The 24,565-nt window shown below is 37.7% G+C and overlaps 1 protein-coding gene across 1 annotated transcript in view; it reads left to right on the forward strand.

Moving 5' to 3' along the window:
• The window catches only part of COL19A1 (collagen type XIX alpha 1 chain), a 354,142-nt gene that overhangs the window by 293,239 nt on the left and 36,338 nt on the right, over positions 1–24,565 (forward strand). The window contains exons 23-40 of the mRNA XM_047860196.1: positions 113–166; positions 1,626–1,679; positions 2,170–2,259; positions 3,225–3,269; positions 3,374–3,451; positions 5,540–5,575; positions 5,682–5,735; positions 5,832–5,885; positions 7,254–7,295; positions 10,693–10,797; positions 10,881–10,934; positions 11,399–11,452; positions 17,458–17,511; positions 18,970–19,023; positions 21,222–21,266; positions 23,615–23,665; positions 23,751–23,795; positions 24,231–24,257. Coding sequence (XP_047716152.1) covers positions 113–166; positions 1,626–1,679; positions 2,170–2,259; positions 3,225–3,269; positions 3,374–3,451; positions 5,540–5,575; positions 5,682–5,735; positions 5,832–5,885; positions 7,254–7,295; positions 10,693–10,797; positions 10,881–10,934; positions 11,399–11,452; positions 17,458–17,511; positions 18,970–19,023; positions 21,222–21,266; positions 23,615–23,665; positions 23,751–23,795; positions 24,231–24,257 — 996 coding nt within the window. The remainder of the gene's footprint in view (positions 1–112; positions 167–1,625; positions 1,680–2,169; positions 2,260–3,224; positions 3,270–3,373; positions 3,452–5,539; positions 5,576–5,681; positions 5,736–5,831; positions 5,886–7,253; positions 7,296–10,692; positions 10,798–10,880; positions 10,935–11,398; positions 11,453–17,457; positions 17,512–18,969; positions 19,024–21,221; positions 21,267–23,614; positions 23,666–23,750; positions 23,796–24,230; positions 24,258–24,565) is intronic.

Consider the following 24,565-nt stretch of genomic DNA (forward strand, 5'->3'; position numbering starts at 1 on the left):
AGGATTGTAGAAATCCCGTCTTTCTACAGATGAAGTTCATACCATGTTTTATATATATTCAAGGACAATCTGTTTTTTAACAAAGTTGAACTACATATCACCTTTCTTTTAGGGTCAGCAAGGACCTGAAGGCTCTATGGGACCCAGAGGACCACCAGGAGATATTGTATGTATAGTAAATACAGGTCTCTTTGATATGTGGAAATTAAATCGATGTCTTAAAGAATGTCAGCATGTTTTCATGTGACTGAGTTGTACCACCTTTTCCAAAGACATGGGTCACATCTACTGCCAAGACTGATCAAACCTAGTGTCAGGGGTTATCAGGAAGGCTGCTAGCACCTTCATATATTCATATGAGATCCTTTTGAATATCATTAGCCTAATAAATCAGTCTTTGGAAGTAAGGTTAACTAAGTCATCATTTTGGACATGCTTGTCAGAGGTGTACCAACAGTAGCGAAGACTGGAAACGTCAAAAGAAATAAGGAAAACCAAGAAAGAAAGAAAGCATTTTCATTATGCATGACTTTGGCTCAGTTCTCTATCCAAAAAAAGGCACTTCCAAAGCTTCTGTTACTGTTTTATTGCAAGAGCCTCCAAAAAGAGCAAATCTTTTAGCAGAAAATATTTCTATAATGCCATTGGAAGATGGTCCTCAGGTTGCATTAGAACCTAATTCTAGTGGTCTCACTATCCTCTGTCTGTCTCTCTGTCTGTCTGTCTGTCTCTCTCTCTGTTGTCCTTTAAATGCATTTTTCTATCCATTCCCCCACTAAGCCTTTTGTTCCTTGGACAACCTCCCTAACCTGGCCTTCTAACCACTTGGGAGCTAAGATTCACCATCAGTCCTCACTTGAGCATAACAACAGAAATGCTTGGCCAAAATTTCTTGGAAACTTATCTCTATGTAGCCACAATTCCAGCACTTTCTATGCAACTATTGGAATCTCTCCTTTTCCTATCATCTTGGGAACAGTCCCATGACCTCTTGCTCTATTCTCTATGCTTCTTGACTGCGCCTCCAGAGGTCTTTCAGTGCCTTTGTTCTGCTTGTACTTTGAACATTCAGTTTGTGGGCAAAGCTTTTTCTTGCGCCCGCCCCCCTCCCCAAGCCATTTAATGAACCAATATAGGTGTACCTCACGGAGAGATCTCATGAAAAGAATAAAATGTTGGTGGCACAGGTGGAGCCATAAGTGACCAAGAGTGAGATGAAGTGATAGTAATTGGAGCTAAGAAAGAGAATAAAATCAAAAGGGAAAGAGCCACTGTTGCCAAACATAATAAGGGTATATCTTCCTGTTTACCCCATTGTCGTTCTAAATAGTGCTGTGATGCTACCAACCACCATCCCTTCACCCTTTCTTGGCGATAATATGAATGGGGCATTTGGTTCAATTCTCCCTTAGTTTCTTTTCCATTACCTCCAGGTTACTTCACTTGAAACAACAAACCACATATTTTCACCAATGTGTTTTCCTTTTTAACAGGCCAAAACCAACCCATCCTCTTATAGTTTACATGTTACAATTCTGTTCTCATGACAAAGACTCACAGATAGATATGTTCTCATAATAAGAGATATTCTAATTGTTCTTTCCCATTAATTCTGAATTTTCTAGGGATTGCCAGGAGAACATGGTATCCCAGGAAAGCAAGGCATTAAAGGAGAAAAGGTATACATTTTATGCATTGAGTAGCTAGGTGGGAAGGAGAGACAGAGGATCAGAAGGGCACTGCGATTTGGGAGGTGGGGGTGGGTAGGTGCAGCAAAAGGATAAGACAAGGCTGCCAGGATTGTGCAAGGGACGTATAGACACATATTAATTGTTGAACCATTACTGGAAAGGAAATTAAAGAAAACATGAAGATCATCTAAAGAACTTTCTGAGTAGATGCTCTTTTTGTGCATACATTTATACACACATATATTTATACATATGGCATGATACTGCTAAACTTGTAACATACCTCACCACAAAATCTAAGTGCACCTAAGATAATTAGAACAGTGCCTGACATGAATGAGGCCCTCCATAAATAGGGCTGAATGAGTGAATGAGTGAGAAAATGAAGTTTGGCTACAACTTGAAGCAATGAAAACTGCTGTCTCCATAGCTCCCACCGTGAACCTGAACAATGACATAAGAATCTTCTTTTCCTCAGGGAGATCCAGGTGGGATTATAGGCCCTCCTGGGCTTCCAGGACCCAAAGGTGAGGCTGGTCCTCCAGGGAAAAGCCTGCCAGGGGAACCAGTAAGTACCAGCCCTTTCACTAATATTTCCCTTGAAAGTTCATTAATTACCCTTCATGTATTCCCAGGTTCAGATCACAAGTATAGGAATAAGTTGAGGTCTGCAGAAAACAAAATATTCATCTTGTTCTTTAGATAAGAGATCTAACTTCTTTGGAAATTTGATGCAAGCAAAGGGCTCTCTTCTGAGAAAATGCACATACCATTTTACATACATTTTTGAAAGATTCATAGGCCTCCCTGAATCTTCTGCATGAACTCTTTAGGGATCTATGGAGCCTAGTAAGATACACTAGTTTTAAATCATAAACCTTCCTAGGATGCTATGTTAAAACAGAAGAGCTGCCTGAAATTTTCTTTCCAGAGGCTCTGCAGGCATGGCCAATGATGGTCATATGCAGAAAATGTCCTTGTGGCCCAGGCTATTTCCAGGACATAACAAAAACTGAATAGCTGAAAAGTCTAAATAACCAATAAGCCTATTTCACATGCCTTTTTTTTCCTCCTCTTTGACTTTTTATATTAATTATTGATAATAAATAGTCCTCAGTATTAGATGCCTTATTTTAAAGATAAAAACATCTTTTTTATTAAGTGTTAAATATTAATTCCAGTGTAGTTAACATACAGTGTTATATTAGTTTCAGGTGTATAATACAGTGATTCAGCAATTCCCTGTATTATTCAGTGCTCATCATGATTAAATGTACTCTTAATCTCCATCACCTATTTCACCCATCCCCCACCCACCTCCCCTAAAAATGAAAACATCTTATATGTTAAAGTAACTATACAAAAATCTATAACCTGGTGGAAATCTGTATTTCCTGTTCCTTATTCTTTTATAGAAAAGGGTTTATTCAAGAAAGATGAAGAACAACAAAACATTTTTGAGTTATAACTTCTAAGATGCTTTTAATGTTTTTTGAAAAAGAAATGTATTTATCTCCTTTTTTTTTATTGTAGGGATTAGATGGAAATCCTGGAGTACCTGGTCCACGTGGGCCAAAGGTATAAAAATATCATAGATTATTTCTAAAGAATTAAAAATAAAATACAGCCTGAAATTTTTTGTCCCCTGACCCTCGCACTCACAGAAGCCTCTCATTGCACAGGGTGAACGAGGACTCCCAGGTGTCCATGGTTCCCCAGGTGACAGAGGTCCCCCAGGGCTGGGAGTTCCTGGCCCAACAGTAAGTGAAATTCTATCAAGCTTTTGAAACCCTGTCCATTCCAACAGTAAAATAAAACCCAGTGACAAATTTGAATAAGAAGAGAAAAATGAGGGGCACCTGGGTGGCTCAGTCAGTTGGATGTTCAACTTTGGTTTGGATCATGATCTCACAGTCTATGGGTTCGAGCCCTGCATCAGGCTCTGTGCTGTCAGTACAGAACTGGAGCCTGCTTCGGATTCCATGTCTCCCTCTCTTTCTGCCCCTCCCCCATCATTCTCTGTCTCTCTCAAAAAGAAAAATGAATAAACTTAAAAAAAAGAAGAAGAAGAAAAGAGTGAAATGGTCAGAAGAGGAAATAGAAGTAAGCACTAATCAGAGAGAGAGGATTAATGAGCACTGGGGTTAAGTCACTGAGCACAGAGAAGGTGCTTACTGTTTGCTGACCCACAGATGCTGATCTCACAGACACTGATTTTGGATTAGGAGCAGTTATTTAACCCTTTGTTCCTCTCTTCTCTATTTTAAAAAGTACAAATGAATGTGTGTAAGATTGTACACATGCCTAAGATAGGGTTTTGTATATTACTGTTTGTTTTTAATGAAAAAATAAAAAGTGAATATTTAAAGTGAATGGAGTGTGTATAAATGAGATGATGTGAAAAATCTCTTCAGTAATATCTTCAGGAAGAGATAATAGAAGTTGTTTATAATAGTGAACACAAAGAATGGGCAGCTTTTAGTGCCCATTTTTTTAATGCCCAGTTTTCTTAGCTACAAGGACAGTGCCTGATAATAATGACCCCCATTGCATACTTCTTGACTAAATAGTAATAAGATATAAAAGTTTTTATTTACTATGAAAAAACATAAAAGATTTTGGAATGAGAAAAGTAGAAATAAACACTTATTCTAGTGACATTAATTTGGGAAATTGGCCTCGTAATGAAGTTATCACAAAAGCTAAAAGAAGGCATAAATAGTGAATGGTTATATTGTATGTGATCGATTTTGCAGGGCAAGAATATAAAAGACCACTGAGATGGAAGATTAAACAAAGTAAAAACACAGATCAGGAAACTATTAAGGGAGTGAAAGAGATTGAAGCAAAAAATAAAAAATATATTAATAACTAAGGTCACAATATAAATAGAAAGGGAACAAAAAGTAGCTTTGACTAAAGCTACATATACATATGAATTCATATACATATGAATATTTATTTTATAAAATAAGAAAAGAGGAGCACCAGGGTGGCTCAGTGGGTTAGCTGTGCAAGTCTTGACTTCAGCTCAGGTCATGACCTCGTGGTTCATTCAATCTAGCCCCATGTCAGGCTTTGCACTGTCAGCATGGAGCCTGCTTGGGATTCTCTCTCCCCCTCTCTTTCTGTGTCTCCCCTGCTCACATGTGTGCTCTCTTTTCTCTGTCTCTCAAATAAATAAACATTTTATAAACAAATAAATAAGAAAGGAAATGTTGGTAGGCAGTTACTGAAGTCAACAGCTGAGAACCCAGCCCTTTACTTACTTAGGTCATCAGTTCCTCCTTCCTCAGTCTGTGGTTATGTAACAGGGATAGAGCTATCGTCATTAGGTTCACTGATAATTTCCCAGCCTCCTCTTTATTACCCAAAATTCCAATTTTCTAAAGTAGAAAAGAATAGCTGATTGATGCTTTACTTTCTACTGCTGTCACTGAACACTGATTCTGGAAATTTCTTCAAATAGGGAAATGACTCAAAGTAGAAAGTAGAAAGCAGAAAGGAAAGGAAGTCCTGAGCTCATTATTTTATCAGGAGTTTCTGAACAGCTAGAATTTGGGTGCATTGTGTGTTTGTGAAGGTGGAGGAACACATGATGGTACTGAGAGAGACAGATATCCCAGGCATCTGAGCAAAGCCATGCTCAGGTTCCAAGCAACAGACATCTGGTTAAGTGTTTACCTGCCATCCAAAGGTCTTAGCCATCATCACAGGGAGTTTTCAGTGTGCGCAAGTTGGCAAGCCCTGTTGTTCGACTAAGTTACAATACATAGCTCTTGATCCCGCTTGCATAATTTATGGGTATTTCTGGAGGGATTCTGATAATTGGATCTGATTCTACTCAGGGCTCGCAAGGACCAGCTGGAGAGCCAGGTATTCAGGTAAGCTACTTAACCAAGTTATTTGGCACAGCAATTCCAGCTTGCTTACTTGGGGAAAATTACTGAAAAACTGTCCCCATAAGTAACTATTTTCCCCCATTTCCAGGGTCCTCGAGGTCTCCCTGGATTGCCAGGAACTCCAGGGACCCCAGGGAATGATGTAAGGACCATCCGTACCTCCTCCTACCCACCACCCATTTTACTCTGCACCCGTGCCACTGTGCAAGGATTTGAACACAATGATTCTGTTTTTCAGGGAACTCCAGGGAGGGATGGAAAGCCAGGTCTGCCAGGCCCCCCAGGTGACCCGGTATGTCAACAGACTGTGCCTGATTTATGTATCTTTAATGCACCCAGAAGCCAAATAGCCTACCGAGCAACTTTTGCTGTCCAAACTAATTAGAATGCTCTGTAACTGCTTGGTGATTTTGTTTATCCCCATTATTTTGTAGAGGGGTGAAAATTCAAGCTGCATCAGCATTTTTGTGTGTGTGATGAATACTTATTTCCTAAGGGTATAATTCAGCTCTACAATTTTGCCCCAGGCTGTGCCTTGGCACATAATGTCTCCATCCCATGGAAAATTGAGTTAAAATATATAGCCATAATTTCTATTCTTTCTAATGCCATTGACTAAATGAATTTCATTTTTCTAAATGAAAGTTTTCAGGTAAGTTACCTACAACAGGGTGAATATCCATTGATTCTGTGGCCTTAAAACACTGAAGTGATTAAATTACAAAAACTGGCTTGAGTAGGCTCTTGAAAAATGGGTTTAAGCACTAAATGTGTGTTCCAAAGTTTTATTTCAGGATGAACCTTGCTTTGAGCAACAGTGAAATCCCTTTAAATAGCCTCAGAATCGGCAGTTATAATTTGAGAGGCCATATGGTACATGACATTGTATTAAGAGTTTTATATGATAAAATCCAAATCTGGCCTCTCGGTTCTAAGTCTCCCAAATCCTTCTCCCTCCCACACTGGCTGTGCCGTGAGTGCCTTTATAAGCTACGTGCAGAGGCATATTTTGGCCTTACTTTCACTTCACTGCTGAGTGAATCATGTGTGCATCATCTAGAATTCTTATAAAGTGTTACTTGGGTTTACAGTGCCTCTCTGAAAGGACATTTTAAGACACAAGGCCGGAACACTGCCCAAGTTCCTTCAGTGTCTCTCTTGCATATCACGTAAGCCACCTATTGGCTCTTTTGAACTTCAGAGAGAAAGAACTTTAAGGCAAATTCATTGTGTACTTTTCATATTTCTCAACAGCCTGATAATTTGCTTGGCAGAGTGGCGACTTCCGTTTAATAAATGATTTACCTTTATGTATTATTTAAAACCAAGACTATATTAGTGTTGGCATAAAAGTTGCCGTGTCATGAAAATATAAAATAGAGATGCAGAATCAGAATGACAACCTGGGTGTGTTCACGTGTTCATAGCACAGGAGTAGTGAATATTTCTCAGATACAGTTATGAGGTCTGCCGGTGTCCTATGAAATATAACGTGAAAGCCAACCATTCTGACAGTGAGCCTCTTAGAAACTCCATGACAAATCTCAACTGACATGACACTTGGAGAAAAAAACATCTGCATTGTATTATATGTTTGCATTGCATCATGTGCACATATATGTATGAACACATACTGGATTTTTTTTCTCCTTAACTGCAGATCGCACTTCCTCTCTTGGGAGACATCGGTGTCTTGCTCAAGGTATTCTGTTGCTATGTAAGAAATTATGTATTAACTTTTAGGAAAAATTAGGAAGGAAATCTTTGTCAGAACTGAGTTAATTGCTTAGCCTGAACTAAAATTCAATTTTTAAAAGGCAGAACATCTTTTAGATAGAAAAAGGAACACACATTTTTATGTATCTTGTGCCACTTTTACTAACCCCTCCATTCTCTTCTTCTTTACATCCCTGTCCGTTTGGGTATAAGGGGTGGGGGGGTGAAAGTGGTAGTTCTGAGTTGAGCTACATGGGAGGAACAGTGTTATCAATACCCTTGAGTAGACCATTCTCTCCTCTGGAGGGACAGCTTTCTCTTCATGGGTGTTTACCACCCCTGGCTCACTGCTGTGAAACCTGATCCTTCTCACTGGAGCTACCCTCACCCGTCCCAGGTTGAAAACCAGTGCTGCTCAATAAACAGCCAGCTCGCAAGGCTGTGCTTTGATGTCATGGGATTTTACAAAGTGAGCTGCAAAATTCCAAAGCCAACAATTGCCCTAACACCTGTTACTCTGTTAAGTAAAAACTATCTCTACCCATTATTCATCTCATAAGGGATAAATCTTGCTACCATTTTTTTCTTTAATACTACCCTGTATTTTATGTGTAACACAGATGAGAAAGAATGATAATGGGACACTTGTAAGGTTATGTATTTGCATATTTCTTCATGGTATGCTAAGATTGAGTGAACCCATATGAAAATCTGTTCCCCTTCACATGATACTCAAGCCTTATGTGTCCTGTCTATATATGAATGGACAATGTATATGTATACACACACACATACACACACACACATACTTACGCTATATGTGTATAAATGTGATTTATTTTATACTCCTACCATTTAGCCCAATGGTTTGTACAATGACTTACATAAATTTTATCAAATTACTAAATTTGTTAATTTATTAAATTAAATTAAATATCTATTGAATTAAATTCAAAGACTCAAGAATTCTAGTATAAGTGTTTGCTGGATATTAGTTTTGAGAATATATATATAAACATAAATATAAATATAAAAATATATTAGAGGAGATTTTTAAGACTTTCAGAAGTCAACAGTTTCTTTTAAGTCAAAAGAGAATATTTGGGGGGGATTTTAGGAAAATCTTATATAAGTTGAGCTAGTTACATGGCAGGCAATACACTGCTTTACTTAAATCGTCTCACTTAATCTTCACAATAATCCTGTAAATTTAGGTTGTGCTAGTATCCCCATTTTATATATTAGAAACTGAAGTTCTAAGTAGCTAAGTAGCTTCCTCAGAGTCACACAGCTAGAAAGTGCAACATGAACTCAGGAACACAGGTCCCCAGACATTATCTTAGATTCTTCACAAGGGCAGTAATGTTGAAAGTGGCAGGATTGTAAGAGTTATACCTAACCATCCCAGAATAGTTAGGATCAAGATGTACATACTTCATCAGAAATGCATATCCCGACAGAATATGGGGTGGCTCACAGAATAGACAAAAAGACTGTGAGTAGACTCTGACAAGGAGAGCCAGGACTACATAAACACCTCAGAAGTGGACATAATTGATAGTTTCACCAGGGCAGCATCCCTTTAATGAGTGTGCTCTACCACTTTTCGAGCCCTAACATCATCTCCCTGAATTTCTGAGTCCCAGGAAAGCTGATTGGTGAGAGGCAGGCAGGATACCTCCACTGACAGTCCCAACACACTGCACCCCATAGAAGAGGAAAGCGTGTTGTTCCCCAAATACAGGGATTTAGATTGGAGATTGGATCTATTAGGTCAACTTAATGTAATTTTAAAATCCGATCCTATTTCCCAACACATGAAGTCTCCCTCTCTGTTCAGAGTCTTTATGTAGCGAATGTGATCATCTGCTTTCTGTTTTCAAAAATACCCTTGATTAAAGTGTAGTAAAAAACTGACATAATTCCAGGCCAAATGACATCCCTTCAAAGACCTTCCTCTGGGTGAATCTGTGTGTCAGTCCCTCTTTGAGTGAGATTGTACACTGGCTGATAATTGATGCATCTTTATTCTCTCTATACAAAAATCTAAGGACTTTGTTCAAGTTGAGCCACTTACATGGCAGGCAAATCATTTCCCTTGATTTACCATTCTGGCAATCCAAACCTAAAGAAAATGAGGTCAGGCCTGAGATATTATAAGTGGTGGATCTACAAATATATATGTATTTTTTTAATTCCTCTACCAATACATCAGCTGTGTGAAAAGATCCTAATGGCAAAATTAGTTTTGGGAGATATCACACACTCTGGCTCCTTGTTATATATACCAGCTCTGAGAAGGACCACCATGAAGAGAACTCTTTAATCCAGCTGTTTTTAGGGAAATTGCCTCAGAACCTTTTCAATAGCATACAGAATTAGCCTTCCAAGGAGGATATTTTTGGAAATCAGACTTGTTCTGATATTCACTGAGTCAAAAATATTGAACTCGAATATCCATGAGCTTTCTTGCCAATGGCAACTTCAGTTCCCTTTTCACATTTCAAGATTCTTCTCTTTGGTGAAAGGGATAGAAGAAAAGAGGCCTATATTGTCCTACCGTCTGTCAACTGTTAAAATTAAACTATGTCCTCCACTCACTGGTCCCCATTCTGTGCCTTTCCTGTTCATATTCTTATTCTAACAATTTAAAAATAAGCCTTTATAGGGCTTTTCACAAACACTTTTTCTTTACAATGTGATAAGGAGTTTATCTTGTAGGCTCAGACACTTATATTCAAGTCTTTCCACATCAGCTAAAGGTTACAGAGGAGGCAATGGAAAGGTAATTCCACTTAGATTTCCTATCTGCACTTGGATTTGACATAGAAGTCAAGTCCAAGTCACTCAAATAATTATTTCTCACATGAGTGCTTCCACTGACAAAATGTTGGTAAACTGTGTGTACGGTTCTCCAACTAATTTTGCTCTCAGAAAGAGAAATCCTTTCTTCACAGCTTTTTCTTTCTTTCTCTCTTTTTTAATGATTTATGCAATTGGCTGTATGAACTCTGTAATCTTGTCAGTTATTCTAAACTTTATTACTGCCTCTCGTTTTAGACATACAGTTACACAGTTGAAACAGTCTGTGTTTTTGACTTATGTGTCTTTTCCTTATATATTTGGAATCTTCCATTTCAGTATCATCATAGACATGCTTTACAAAGGTCACCAATGTCATCAACAGATATAATTGACTAGCTTCATAAGTAGTTTTTACCTCACGAAAAAATAGTCTTTCCAAATTGGATCAATACCCTGAAAGTAGTGATATATCAGTTGCTCTATCATTCATCTCTGACAGAGGTTCGTATCTGATCAGATCTCTCTTTTATAGATTACTTTGCTGAATCTCTCAGTAACCTTATCTCTATACTCATTAGAACTTCTGTGGCAACTGCCAAGCCAGTGTCCCTGGGCTGAAAAGCCACAAAGGAGAAGAAATAGGCGCTGGTGAGCCTGGAAAGTATGATTCTATCACCCAGAAGGTAAGATGGCAGGCTGAACATTGATGGGCCCTGTAGGTTACACATAGTACCTTCTCTCATTTCTCTACTGCTCTGTCCTCTAGGGTGATACAGGACCACGGGGTCCCCCAGGAATCCCAGGCAGAGAGGGACCAAAGGTAAGGCAGTTTCTCCTCGGCTTTCTGTGGTACCTCCAATTCAGTGTGAAAAATAAAACCGATTTAAAAAAATTTTTAATGTTTATTTTACTTATTTTTGGGAAAGAGAGCATGAGTGGGGGAAGAGGCAGAGAGAGGGAGAGAGAATCCCAAGCAGCGTCCGCATAGAGCCAATGCGAGGCTCGAACTCACAAACCGTGAGATCATGACCTGAGCCAAAACCAAGAGGTGGATGCTTAACCAACTGAGCCACCCAGGTGCCCCAACAAAACTCATTCTAAACACACTACTTTTTATGAAAGCTATCTTGGAAAAGTGGTGTAAAAGCCACATGCAAAGTCATTTATTTGTTTCCTGACTCTGCCCAAATTACATGTCCCAAATGTACTAAGAAGAGATATTTTCATTGTTTTAAAAGATGACAGAATGATTCAGTATACTAGCTGAAGTTCTTGTCTTTTTAGGGAAGCAAAGGAGAGCGGGGCTACCCTGGGATACCTGGAGACAAAGGTGACGAGGTGAGACTCTTCTCTGATCATATAGTCCTGCTATTGATTCTCTTTATGTGACTCGGAGGAAGGACAGCAACTCTTCTATAGCTCATGTTTAATGTTAAATCAAATAAAAACAAAGATTAAGGTAGGTTATTTCAAATGTCAACACATTTTAAATAATAATACGTTGATGTATTGTCCAGTTGTATGTATTGTCCATTGATGTATTGTATGGTCTAGTTTTTGAGATAAGGAAATTAGAGCACAGAATTGACAGGTCAGTTACTATGTTTTTGTTTTCATGTAGCAGGTAGCAATTCCAGCTCTCTCAAGATAAAAGCAAGGAGAAGGAGGAAGGAGATTTACTGCATAGAATCCCAAGGTAGCTAGTAGAATTGAAGAAATAGTTGAAAAACCAGCCTAGGAAAAAGGGCAGCTCCAGAACTCAGCAGAACTTCCCTGGGACACTGCTGTAACATGATTCAACTTTAGTGACCTTTGTTTGTCTGTGTCTCTGCTCAACTTTCATACTCTTGGGAGGAAAAAAAAAACTATCAAAAGGATCTGATTCAACTAGTTTAGACCAGCTGCCTACCCCCAGACGAAGGTTCAAAGTCAAATTAGTTTTGAGACGATGGTATAATTTTCTGACTCTAAGCCATGGTGATGCTCAGGATATCATTCTTTTCCTGCATAATTTACCTTAACTCTTAGAAAAACCAATTAGGATGATGAATTGTTGTTAGTTTAAACAGTTTTGATGCTAATAATTCTTAATGAAAGTAAGTAAGCCATCTGGCATATATTAACCTTGATGTTAGTACTGAAAATCATAACGGTATAAAGTAGATCTATTTTTTGAGTCAGAGTTATATTTCACATTACAAATTATCACCATGTGTTATTGTTTTTAATACTGATTCTATTTTAGAAAACTGTGAGAATTGGCTTGCTTTTCTTCAAGTTAAAAATTAAAAAACAAAGAAATACAACATTTATTTTCATCCATAAACACAGCAGTAAAGGCATTTTATTTTCAAAATAAGAGTTATTGACTTTTGTTTCTTCATGCTTCACAGAAAATTTCACTAATGTACAAGCCCTATCTCTGATTTTAATAGTCTAACAGCTTAATTTAACTGCCTAGCTCCAAGGAGTAGGCTTTAGAGGAATTGAGAAAGTAATAATAAAAAGATCAGGAAATAATTGGAATTCAGGTTTTTTATAAGTGACTCTAAGTTAAATTTATTAGAAGTTAGTTTTGATTAATTCTACACGATACCTTGCTCTTTTATAAGTGACTCTAAGTTAAATTTATTAGAAGTTAGTTTTGATTAATTCTACACGATACCTTGCTCTTTTGGTAAACTGAAATCCATCGTTATTATCGTTCCATTATTTTAGTATGTTCTTTCTTTTTATATATATAGTTTTATGCATTTTAATAGCAAACTTACAGGAAGAGCACAGAAGATAGACAACATTAAAAACATGTACTTGCATGTAGGACAACTCAGAAAAGCACAGAGAATGGATGGAATCTACTCTATGATAAAAATGCTACAAATACCTCCTAGTTGCCGTCAGTAAGAAATGTACTTGTTTTTAAAAAATCCAAATGCTGGCATTGTCCAGAAAAATTTAACAGATTTATTTATAATTGTTATAAAGTTGAACTGCTAAAACGTGTTTACTGAAACATACTGACTTGCATTAATGCTTTATGTCCTTGCGTTTATATTAAAAATTCACACACAAATGAAAATGGAAAAACTGCCAATACCTGATTTCTGTCCCCTATTTTTTTCACTTGCAAGCATATACTTAGGTACCTTTTGACCCCAGAACTACCAGTGACAAGAAGAAGACAATTTTTTTTTGTAAAGAATGAAATGTTTTCCATCATAATGGATACTTAAGCATGTTCTCCATGTACTAGCGGATGTCTTGTGGCATAACTGTTACACATTTGGCATGGATGGCACACAGGTTGGTGTCTTCAAAGAGACCCAGCAGATAGGCCTCACTTGCTTCCTGCAAAGGACCAGTAGCTGCACTCTGGAAGCACAGAAAGGAAGTTTGTGGTCAGAAGTTCAGTGAACTTCTGATAGCATCTGCTTCTGGGAAGTGCCACAGTACCAGGCCTGTAATGATGAGGTTTCTTCACCCCTTCAGTAGAGGGCGCACTCTTACCAGCAGCTTTTGTAGCCAGTTGCTTCCTGGGTACTCTCCCGCCTGCTGTGGATTTGCAGGCAGTCTGCTTTATAGGAGCCCTGGTCCAGAGACCTCCTTACTTACCTCCCTTCTTTGGCTGGAGCTCGGCAAGCTGGAGGCAGCACTGGCCTTAGTGAGCAACTGCAGCTCAGTGGTAACTGCCTACTGTGTTCTTTCTTAAATATAGTACCCGATACCTGTGGGAATGTGTTTTAAGACCCCACCCCCCGTGGATGCCCAAAACTGCAGATAGTGCCAAACCCTATATATACTATGTTTTTTCCTATATACACATACACATGATAAAGTTTAACTTATAAATTAGGCACAGTAGGAGATTGATGATAATAACAAATATTAGAGTAATTATCACATACTCTAATCAAAGTTATGTGAGTGTAGTCTCTCCCTGTCTCTAAATATCTTTTTGTACTCTAATCCTTCTTGTGATGATGTGAAATGACAAAATGCCTATGTGAGGAGATGAAGCAAGGTGAATGACGTAGGCATTCATTGTGACATAGTGTTAGGCTGCTGTTGATCTGACAATAAATCAGAAGGAGGATCACGTGCATCCAGACAGTGGTTGACTGTGGGTAACTGAAACCATGGAAAGGCAAAGTACTGTGGATCTTATGGATTCTTTAACAGAGAGCACACAAAATTTTGCACAAGGCTCTTGTCATATGGAGAATTCCAGCAAGTTCAGAAGGAGATTCTTTTCAGTTGTGTCTTCACTTCCCATGAATAGTAGGAATAAGCCTGAAATATCACACTAGCTCAGTTGAGCCTTTTGGAGGGGCTTTTCCTCCCAGACAGATGGGAAATAAAGAATATTGTCTTGTCTTCTACTTGAACTCAGATACTACCTGAAATTATAATTTATTGATTTATTTAGGTGAATGAAACTTTGACCAAGAATGTGTGCATCCCCCACTGGCCAGCAAACTATGCTATTTTAATATGTACATAACACCTAGTCTTACCAAATCTCAAATGTCTGTTCTGTTAGTGGAAAGATACAGAGGGATACTTCATCTCTTTGAGGACTTCAGTGTAATCTGTTTGGGAACTTAGAGAGAGGAGTTGCCTGTTTGCTCATTGCTCTGAGGAAAGTGACAGTATCCTCTACGTTTTTTTGCAGATGTTTCACAACTAAAGTGGCAACTTATAAGACACTAATAGAACATGCTCACCTCTCATAGAGTGAATTCTTGCTTGGAATGCAGATTTTCCTACAATATTTTAGGATAATAATTGATAAATAGGCCATGAAAAATATTGTCCGCCATAAATTACAGCAATGGAAAAATAAATATTCTTGGTCACAACTAAGCTAGGACTTGCAAAATCAAAATCTCCGTTCAGAGAAGGAACTTAGCTCTAATGACCCTTGAATATCTATGCAATAAATTTTATTTTGGATTTTAGTTTGGCATTATATGCTAAATTGACTCTGCTACTCTTTAATATGTATTTGTCTTCTTTAATGACCATCTTGTCTTCTAAAATTATCTTATTGCCCTTTATGCATCCATAGTAACTTTTACCCTTACTACAAAATTTCAGCTTGTTCAGAGAAAGCTGCTGAGAATGATTTTTTTTTATTTATGGACTAAGGTTTATTTTAAAGTTTAATGTGGTCATCAAAGGTTAATGAGTCCCAAGCTTATAAATTAAACTACCTAAAGACTCACTCAGCATCTCTAGACTGATTCAGTAATGAGACTAAAAGGAGAAAAAAAAAAAGAATACATATGTACACCCATATCTTATACATGTACATATAGAGAGAATTTTATGGAAATGTGGGTATTTTGAGATAAAGCAATTTGTGGTATGGCATTTATAATCTCCAGACATTTAGAGGTGCCATTTCCTAAGGAAATTTGTTTCTGTTCAAATTTTATAAGCCCATAAATAAGTTAAGGGTGGGGAGTGAAAAGAACCAATACAACATGCCAGTGTGTTCCATCCACACATGTCTAAGCATGCATGTGTGCATGTGGGTGTGTGCACGTGCACGCACACACACACACACACACACACGCAGCATTGCCAGTGAGGATGATATCATCCTGAAGAAAGAATATATCCACATTCTTTAACATAAGCATACATAAGATTTTTCCTGAAAGTCTTATTTCATGAGGAATTTCAGCATGTTCAAGGAGATTCTTTTCAATGTTTCTTCATGTCATATCACATGAAAAAACCTGAAGTAACAAATGACCCCATTTAGCATTAGATGGACAATCTGGCAGAACTTGGTCATTGATCGCACTGACGCAAAAACCTTGATTCTATAGAACCTTGGTCCTGTAGAATCTCATAAATAAATATGTAGTAGTTTTTCCATGGTCAATCTAATATTTATAATGTGTATAAAAATGCATGTTTCATCACAGTTAAAGGTAAAAGAGCTTTGTTATAACAGTGAATGGCTTGGCAATGTAAAAAGATAACTCAGCAAAGAAAATTAAATCCTGAAAGTGTTATCATTCAATCTAGACCTTGATACATCATATGTTTATCTGAAATAACAAAAGGGTATTTAAAGTACATATTTCTAATTATAGAAGTCACCTGAGTTTTATTATAGAAAATTTGTGAAATACACAAAAGCACTAAAAAAATAAAAGTTATCCCTATGTGTACTGCTCAGGGAGGGCTGTTGGTAATAGTAATATTATGATCTATAATCCCAAAGCTCAGAAGCCTCTGAAAACCTTGGAAATGCTTTTGTAATTTTCAGGAAATTCTTTTGGCAGTCAAATGTGACCTGAAATCATATGGAGCTGATCTATTTATCCTACTTGATAAAAATTTCATGTTTTGCTACAGAAATATTTGTATGTTTATTAGAGGGTGCTGCCGCAGGTGCACTGGGAGTGTTTCATAATATCTAATGTTAGCACTGTGTTATTTTTATTAAAAAATCAGAAAATTCAGAATTCTGAAACAAATATGACACCAATTGAACCTTCTAGCATTCTCATCTTTTGTGAAGTGCCTGGATAACTTTTAATAATTTAAATGTTACTCTATGTAACATTTTGTAACTTTTATTTTCCTGTGTTAGCCAGTAGTTTGATGAAACATGATTTTAATAGTTGCAAAATATTTTATATTATTTTACATAGCTTATTTAACTAATATTTTGTTGTTGACACACTTGGTAAAAGAAAAAAATTAATTACAGAAGCTAACAGTTAACATTACCAGCTCTTCTTCGAATATATAAATATATCAGTATCTGAAACCCTACCCAGTATCATTAGCATTATTCTGCAACTCCGAGAAGGAGAAGGAGGGGATATTCATTCACTTTTATGCTTAAGCCATTAAAGGGTTCTAAATTTAAATTCACTGATGAGCCAAATTTCTTCTTATAATGAACTGTTCAGCTAAACTAAATATTATATCATAAAACATATTCCATTTTTCCACTAGCTGAATGAAGCATTAGTGTAATCGTGTATTTCTTTGATGGCATTCTGCCAATCTGAAATGTGTATGGCCATGCTTAGCAGTGCCAGAGTCTCAGTGATGCTATTGTTGATGGGGTGGTTCTGTGAGATCAGAAATGCTCTATGAATCACCAAACGCATTAAATTAAGTTTGCTGCAGATTCCATGTCATGGCATTTTAGCTGGCCATCCTTACCCTTTGAAAGCAGGTATTTGTATGTATCATCTATATCATGTTTTCAGCCAACATAGATGTTTAATTTCAATAGTCAAAATATTTGATCAACTAAAATGCCTTGCTTCTAACTATGTAGCAGATTTTATGATAGGAACTATTTCTTCTAGGGTCTTCAAGGAATTCCAGGCCTTCCAGGTGCTCCAGGCCCCACTGGACCCCCTGTAAGTATTCACTAAAGCTATTCCATTCACAGTTCCCATCCGCTGGGATGATGCAAGGTGAACTAGATTCCACGTTGCCTTTTGTTCTCTGTGTGTCTATGTAGATTATCCAGCTGTTGCCTAGAAAAATAGCATCCCATGTCTTAAGTTTTCATTTAGTATTACTTAAGGCTGCTCAAGTTCATAGAGATTTGTCATCAGAATTCTATGAGAGTAGAAGCAGTCTGTAATTAAGCTAGTCTATTTGAATAGAAGTTATATGTAAAGGAGCATTCTATTTTTTATTCATAATTTTTCATCATTAACCTTTGTAAGAGATATTCAGATGTTTACACCCTTACTTTCTTAAGCACCATAAACTAAGAATATACATTTTTAAAGGGAAAAAGATGGGCCAAAGATTATCAGATTCAATTTATTTTTTGCCTATTTATCCATTAAAATACCATCTACTTTAGATAACACCTTTTTTTCACTGCCCTTCAAACACAACATCGTGGTCTTTGGTTATACTGTTTTCCTAAAAACTGTTCACCTAAACTAAATATTATATAATAAAGCATATTCCATTTTTCCACTAGGTGAATATCTCTTTTCCTTTCTTACTTGCTAAGCCCAACCTGTCACTAATGTGCTGTCGAGTGTAGAGTGGCCTGTTAAAATACAGGACATGCAGTCATATTTGAATTTCATATAAATAAATAACGTTTTTAGCATAAGTTGGTCCCAAATGTTGTATTTTTATTTGCTAAATCTAGCAACCCTACTCAAGTCTCAACTTCTCCAGCAATTCATTTGAGTTCCCATGCAAATTGTATTTCCCACATGAGTAGGCATGTGATCATGTTTCTTTGTGTTGTAAAGCATAGGTTCGCCATAATTAAAATCTTATCATTTATGCCTTCACCACACTTGTATAGAACAAACCTGGTTTTAAATTTTACATTAAAATTAAAAGTTAAGAGAAGAGCTGTGAAAAGAACCATGGTTATTTTCACTATCCATTCTCAAAGAAGAATTAAAATTAAATTATATTTTCCATTGGTAGGATGCAGATCGCATAACTTAATATGCACGTTGTTAATTCTGCCGCGTCTTCAAGTATTTAAAATGTTGATCGCAACCAAAATTATAGCTCGTTTAGGAAGGCATAATGTTATGTAAATTGCCATTTAAACAGCAAGGCTAAATTCTTAAATGTATCAAAAGGTTCCAATTAAGGTCATTAAATGTGGTTGGCCAAGGTGAAAAAGCGACCACAAATACAAATTTTACCCTTGCAAGGGCTTATCAGCAGGGTACAGCTGCTGTATCAGCCTGAAGACATATAAGCTTATAGGACTGATTTAATTAGGATCAAATGACCTTCAAAACATATCAGTTTTAGTAACCAACTTCCAATGCCTTTTGGCCATTTAGTTGTTTTTTGTGTAACAAACTTGGTTTTGTGTTTTACAGGGCTTGTTAGGAAGAACTGGACATCCTGGCCCCATGGGAATAAAGGGTGACAAGGTACAGAGGAAATGCCTCACTTACTGTCTCAACTGGGGCTTGGGGGATGGCAAGGTGAGACCATTCACAGAGAGATCTGTAAAATCAAGCAAAGCCTGAAAGTAGGAATAATGTCAGGGAATAGTTACTCTGGTAGGGGGCTTGAAAGGACATACACACAAAAATTGGTCTGAATACAGGTTCCTAGGGAAAAAGAATGAATAGAACACTGGTGCCATATAGTAAAAGTCCAAGCTGGATTCAGGGTCCTGGCATCTAGCTATGTATGAGGATGGAGTGGGGGAAGCCTTCTGAAGAGGTGCAGGTAAGATGGTTTGTATCAGGAACTCCAGCCACAGGTACCAAGGCTTCAGACAGCTCCCTGAGAAAATCTGGAAGTTCTGTCCTTTGAGAGTCATAGGGGAAATTCACTAAGGAATTAGGACACTTGTTTTCTGGGGAGTCCAGTTGATTGGACAGATGGGTTGCTATGGTCAGACGAGTCTCAGGCAGAAAGACCACAGGGCTTCATATGTTTACCCGCTTTAGGTCTAAATCGGCTCCACACTGTAAGTCCAGACACAGCCAGCCAACAAGTGAAATAAGATTAGGTACTCAAATGAGGGGAGTAAGAATCAAGAATCCACGTAAGCTACTCAGGTGGCTTCTACCCTGAAATGACCAAAATGGGGCATAGTGGCATCAAGAAGCAAAGGAATTAAAAAAAAAAATTTGAAAGGAGCCATGTGTTTATTTTAGATAGTCTCTGCACATTTTTTTCTGATAGTCTTCCCAAGAAGCTTGCCCAACCCCACCAGCCTTTTTTCTCTGTTCTCTATGGAAATTATTCAGAGATATGCCTTTTGAAGTTAATGGGAATTCCACACTGAGATGAGCTTTGGGGCACAATCAAGGATGAAAATACGACTTTTAATTGTGCCAGGAAAAAAGAGTCTTTTCAACAGGCACATATTTTTCCTTGTTTGTTGTGCTTTCATAGTTCATGAGAACTATGACATAATTCCCTGGAGGACACTGCTAGCAGTCACCAGCAGATGACGTGTCTTAGAGAGCTAGCCACCATCAAAGCAGTTTGGGGAAAGATACAATATACTCGTTGTCACTCATTCTCAGGCAGATACATTGCAATAAAAACTTTACAGTTTATTTTCATTGATAAAGATACAAATAGTTTTTATGACACTTTTTTTTGTTACTGGAAGAAAGTGGGGAGATTGGAATGAAATCCTTCATCAAATTCATGGATATGAACTGAAATCCCTCAAAATTTGGGGGCATTATAGGCAGGAATTTTACTGTCTCTGGATTCTTTTTTAATTAACCGTTTCTTGCCATTCCCATGACATTAAGGGACTTAAAGATTTTATGAGGCTATTATTCTAAAAGAAAAGCACAGTTACAGGAAGAACTGGTTAAAGGCATCAAAGGGACCATAATATCTTTGCTTAATATGGATCCGTAAGCATTGTATGTTTTATAAAAATAAAAGCGAAATCCATTTTTCAGGTTTCAGCTTGAATTCATTTTTCACAATTCCATTTTTAGTCTTCTTCTCCTGTAAGCAGAATGTCTGAGGCTGTTTAAACTTTAAAGAACATTTTCCTTAAACAATGTTGTACCACAGTCACTTCTGTTCAACGGGATGTGCCTGACTTGGTTGTAAAGTCTAATATTACCTTAGGGAGTGAAAGAAGTTTCTCCTCCCGCAAGACACAACACAGGGTGTGATTTTATACTTTAGTCAGATTATATGGATGGTCCTCTGGTTCCCCAAAGATGAAGGTGGTAGAGATGAGGCTGAAACTGAGGGGCTGACCCTGGAAGGCATATCCCCAAGCCTGTCCCTGCTTGGAAGTATGCTACTCTACACCCCGACAAGGACAGAATTTCCCCAGCTACACCTAAAGTCTAGGGCAGGATCACCCAGGCAGCCTAGCTCCATCTAAAAATAAGCTTGATCCCTGGGGCCCACACACTGGCAATCCGAACGGGTATGGGAAAAGGCATTCACCTTTCCTGTGGTCTGGGAATGTATTTTCCCAGGTGAAAGAAAAGGCCAAGCTGAATAAGACTTTGCAAGGCTAAAACAAAATCATATTGATTTTAGAATACAGCTCTCTGAGCAAGCACAATCTGGTTCATAAACTTGGTGTAGAAATGTGTAAACCATTGATTTTTGGTCTCTATATCCCTTGCAGGGCAGTGAGGGACCCCCTGGGAGACCCGGACCACCTGGACCGCCTGTGAGTTACTTCAGGTTTAAAACTTAAATTCATATATGTTAGTAACTCAGAGGTCAGACTACATTTAGATATGCTCAAGGACAAAAGTTGTCTGAAACATATGTGTGTGTGTGTATATACATATATACATATATATCAACTTTTATATATGTATGTGTGTATATATATTATATATATACATATGTGTGTGTATATATATGTGTGTGTGTATATATATGTATATATGTATATATATGTGTATATATATGTGTGTATACACAAACACACACACACATAGATATATAAATGATAGCCAATGAAGCTTTGGGGAGACCTGATTTTCCCCTTTAGTGCAGCCCTAATATGCAGTGCTCAGATTTGCATACTACGGGCATCCCTACTCTGGACTCTGGAGACCTGAGTGTGTGCCCTGACTCTCCACTTCCTACCTGAGAGACCCTGGGAGAGTCATTTAACCTCAATGAGCCTCATACAGAAAAAAAGGCGCTTTAAAAAGAGCTCCCTTCTGGCTATGTGAGTTGGTACAGAATTTGGTGTTATGCTATATGTGTTCATTATCATCCACGATGTCTGAGATGCAGAGAAATTCTATTTATATAGCACGTAGCAAATAAAATGTACAAGAGCCAGCAATGTTTTCAGGCCTGCGATTGAGACAGATGTGCACTTTGTCAGGGAGACTGTGGAGAGGAGAGGTACCACTCTCCGTAGCAAGTCTGCCCTCATGTGGGGCCACGCTTAAATCACAGCAGAGCTTTGGTCCAGGCCAAATGTTCTTTTCCACCCTACCTCACAGGAATATTTTAAGAAACCAAACTCACCTAAGAAGGGACAGAATTCATCTTTCTGAAGGCAAGAAAGATATGTTATTAGGCTGCATGCAGTCACACACTTTATGCACATAAATAAGATTTGCACTCTGTTTTCTTAACTCTGCTCATTTTGTTCACTTGCCTTTTCCCTTGACAAAGAAGCAAGGTACAAAGCATTTGGGGCTCAAATCCTAAAATTCACTCCCTCTCCTGTGGACATAACAATCAAAATTAGCATGAGTTCACAAAAGGGACCTATATTTTCCATGGGGTTAGGAAATCTTCTTCCCCCTGAATTCTTCAAAACTATTCACTGTTCAAGATAAGTTACATATTGTCTTTTATGAGAAACCTTCTCTGGAAATCTCAGACAAAAATATCTTTCATCTGACAAGGACTCAGCACACTAAAATACAGTAGACATTCAACAATTGTCAAATGAGTGAGTGAAATAATAAAGGAATAAATGAATGGAACATTTTTCCTTCCATCACTAGTGTGTTGAAGATGTATGCAAATCCCATTCACTGAACACCATTGGCCACCATCACCCAAAAACAATGAAATGATGGCTTCTTCAGTTTTGTAACTGAAATGTGGAAATCACAAAAGGGAAAAATGCAGGTTGTTGATTCTTTGGGAAATTTTTAAAAGAAGGATAAAAGGCCCCAGTTAAAATTTTATATGCAAATTTTGCCTGAATGCCAAAATGTATGAATTTTTTAAATGTATTTATTATTTGAAAGAGGGAGAGAGAGAATCCCAAGCAGGCTCCGAGCTGTGAGTGTGGAGCCCAACTCCGGGCTCGATCTCATGACTGTGAGATCATGACCTGAGCCAAAACCAAGAGTCGGATGCTCAACCGACTGAGCCACCTAGGCGCCCCCAAACTGTATGATTTTTTAGATTCTCAATTTAGTTATCTTTCTGTTAGTTACCAGGGGGCTTTCTATTCACAGGTCAGATTTATTAGGAAGTTCTTATTCCCTTTTGTTCTACAGAATATATTTTTGTAGAAACATCCACAAAGGGTTGTGAGTAACATCATTTCCCCCATTTACTTTAATTTTCTACTTACTATGAAGAGACCGTAGAAAAAAATTACTTTTCAGTAGCCAAATTGCTCCCTGTTCACATCTTCATCAGCACTACCGTGTTATAGCCTGCAGGTCACCGGGCTGTAAACAGTGAGCATAAATTGGCAATTCAGAAACTGAATTTTAATGAGCAAATAGTATTTTCCTCTGAATGCATTAGCGTCTTATCTGTCAGACCCGAACATTAATCACACCCTCACTGAAAGTCTCTCTGTGCTCCAGGTACAGCTCACATTCCTTTCCATTCCCCACACACCGCCCCCCACCACACACACACATTTTCTTTTGAAAAGCCAACAATAGAAACTTGGTTTTATTATACTTGTAGCATTAAACTCCCTTTCTAAAGTAAAATCAGAGAAATATCATTTGGTAAAAAGATAAAAGATAGACTATTGAGTTAAAAAAGAATAATTCTTTATCTCATCGCTTTCCTAAGGGTGTACCATTCAATGAAGGAAATGGAATGAGCAGTTTATATAAAATCCAGGTATTTACTTTTGTAATTATGTAAAATTATTTTCCAGTGATGAGTTGCTGTAAATTGTTCTCACCGTGTTCTTTCTTTTTTGAAGGGAGGTGTGAATGTTCCCAGTTTTCCGGGCCCCCCTGGCCCCCCTGTGAGTACAGCTGTTCATTACCAAGTATACTTTAGCTGAATAGCCACAATAAGTAAACGAACAACTCCTAAGTTCACTGAAAAAAATACATGTTACAAATATAACCAAAATCTTATGCAGTAGGAAATAAATGATAACCAATTTAATAAATAGAGCAAACATACACAGCCTAAATCACGAAAAACAGCATTCTGCATGGTGGTGTCACTTTCTGGATTGTACATCTAAGAACAAAATCAGTGTCCAAGCAGTCACGCTCGTGGGGGTTCCATCAAGTTATGTTTCTTCATCTTATTCTTCAAATCCAAACCGTAGCAAAATAAAACCTGCAGATATTTCCTGTGTATAAAACAAATTGTATTAAAATGCTCTACATTCTATAATTTTGCTTTTCCATCATTATTTTCAAAGTGACTTCCCATGTTTTTCTTGTAGGGCCCAAAAGGAGACCCTGGCCCAGTGGTATGTATGTTCCCATGCTTTGTGTCATTTAAAAAATAAGTCTTTATTAAAGTTTGAACAAAGAGCATCCGGAAAAGATGGCCTGTCTTCTCAAATGTTCATCAGTTAACATGTTGGAAGCAGGAGGCAGGAAACCAAGGAAATACCAGCAATGTGTTCATTTTTAAGATGCTTTGGTCTTGATGCCACTGCCTTTGGCATTTGTCTCTTTTATTAGGATACTTTCAGAATCGCCCTGTGATGGAGGAAGGCACGAATGCAGTTCCTAATAAATGGAGCACTTTTTTCTGCTAGCATTATTTTGATGG

This window comes from Prionailurus viverrinus, chromosome B2 (genome assembly GCF_022837055.1).
Source record: "Prionailurus viverrinus isolate Anna chromosome B2, UM_Priviv_1.0, whole genome shotgun sequence".
Taxonomy (NCBI): domain Eukaryota; kingdom Metazoa; phylum Chordata; class Mammalia; order Carnivora; family Felidae; genus Prionailurus; species Prionailurus viverrinus.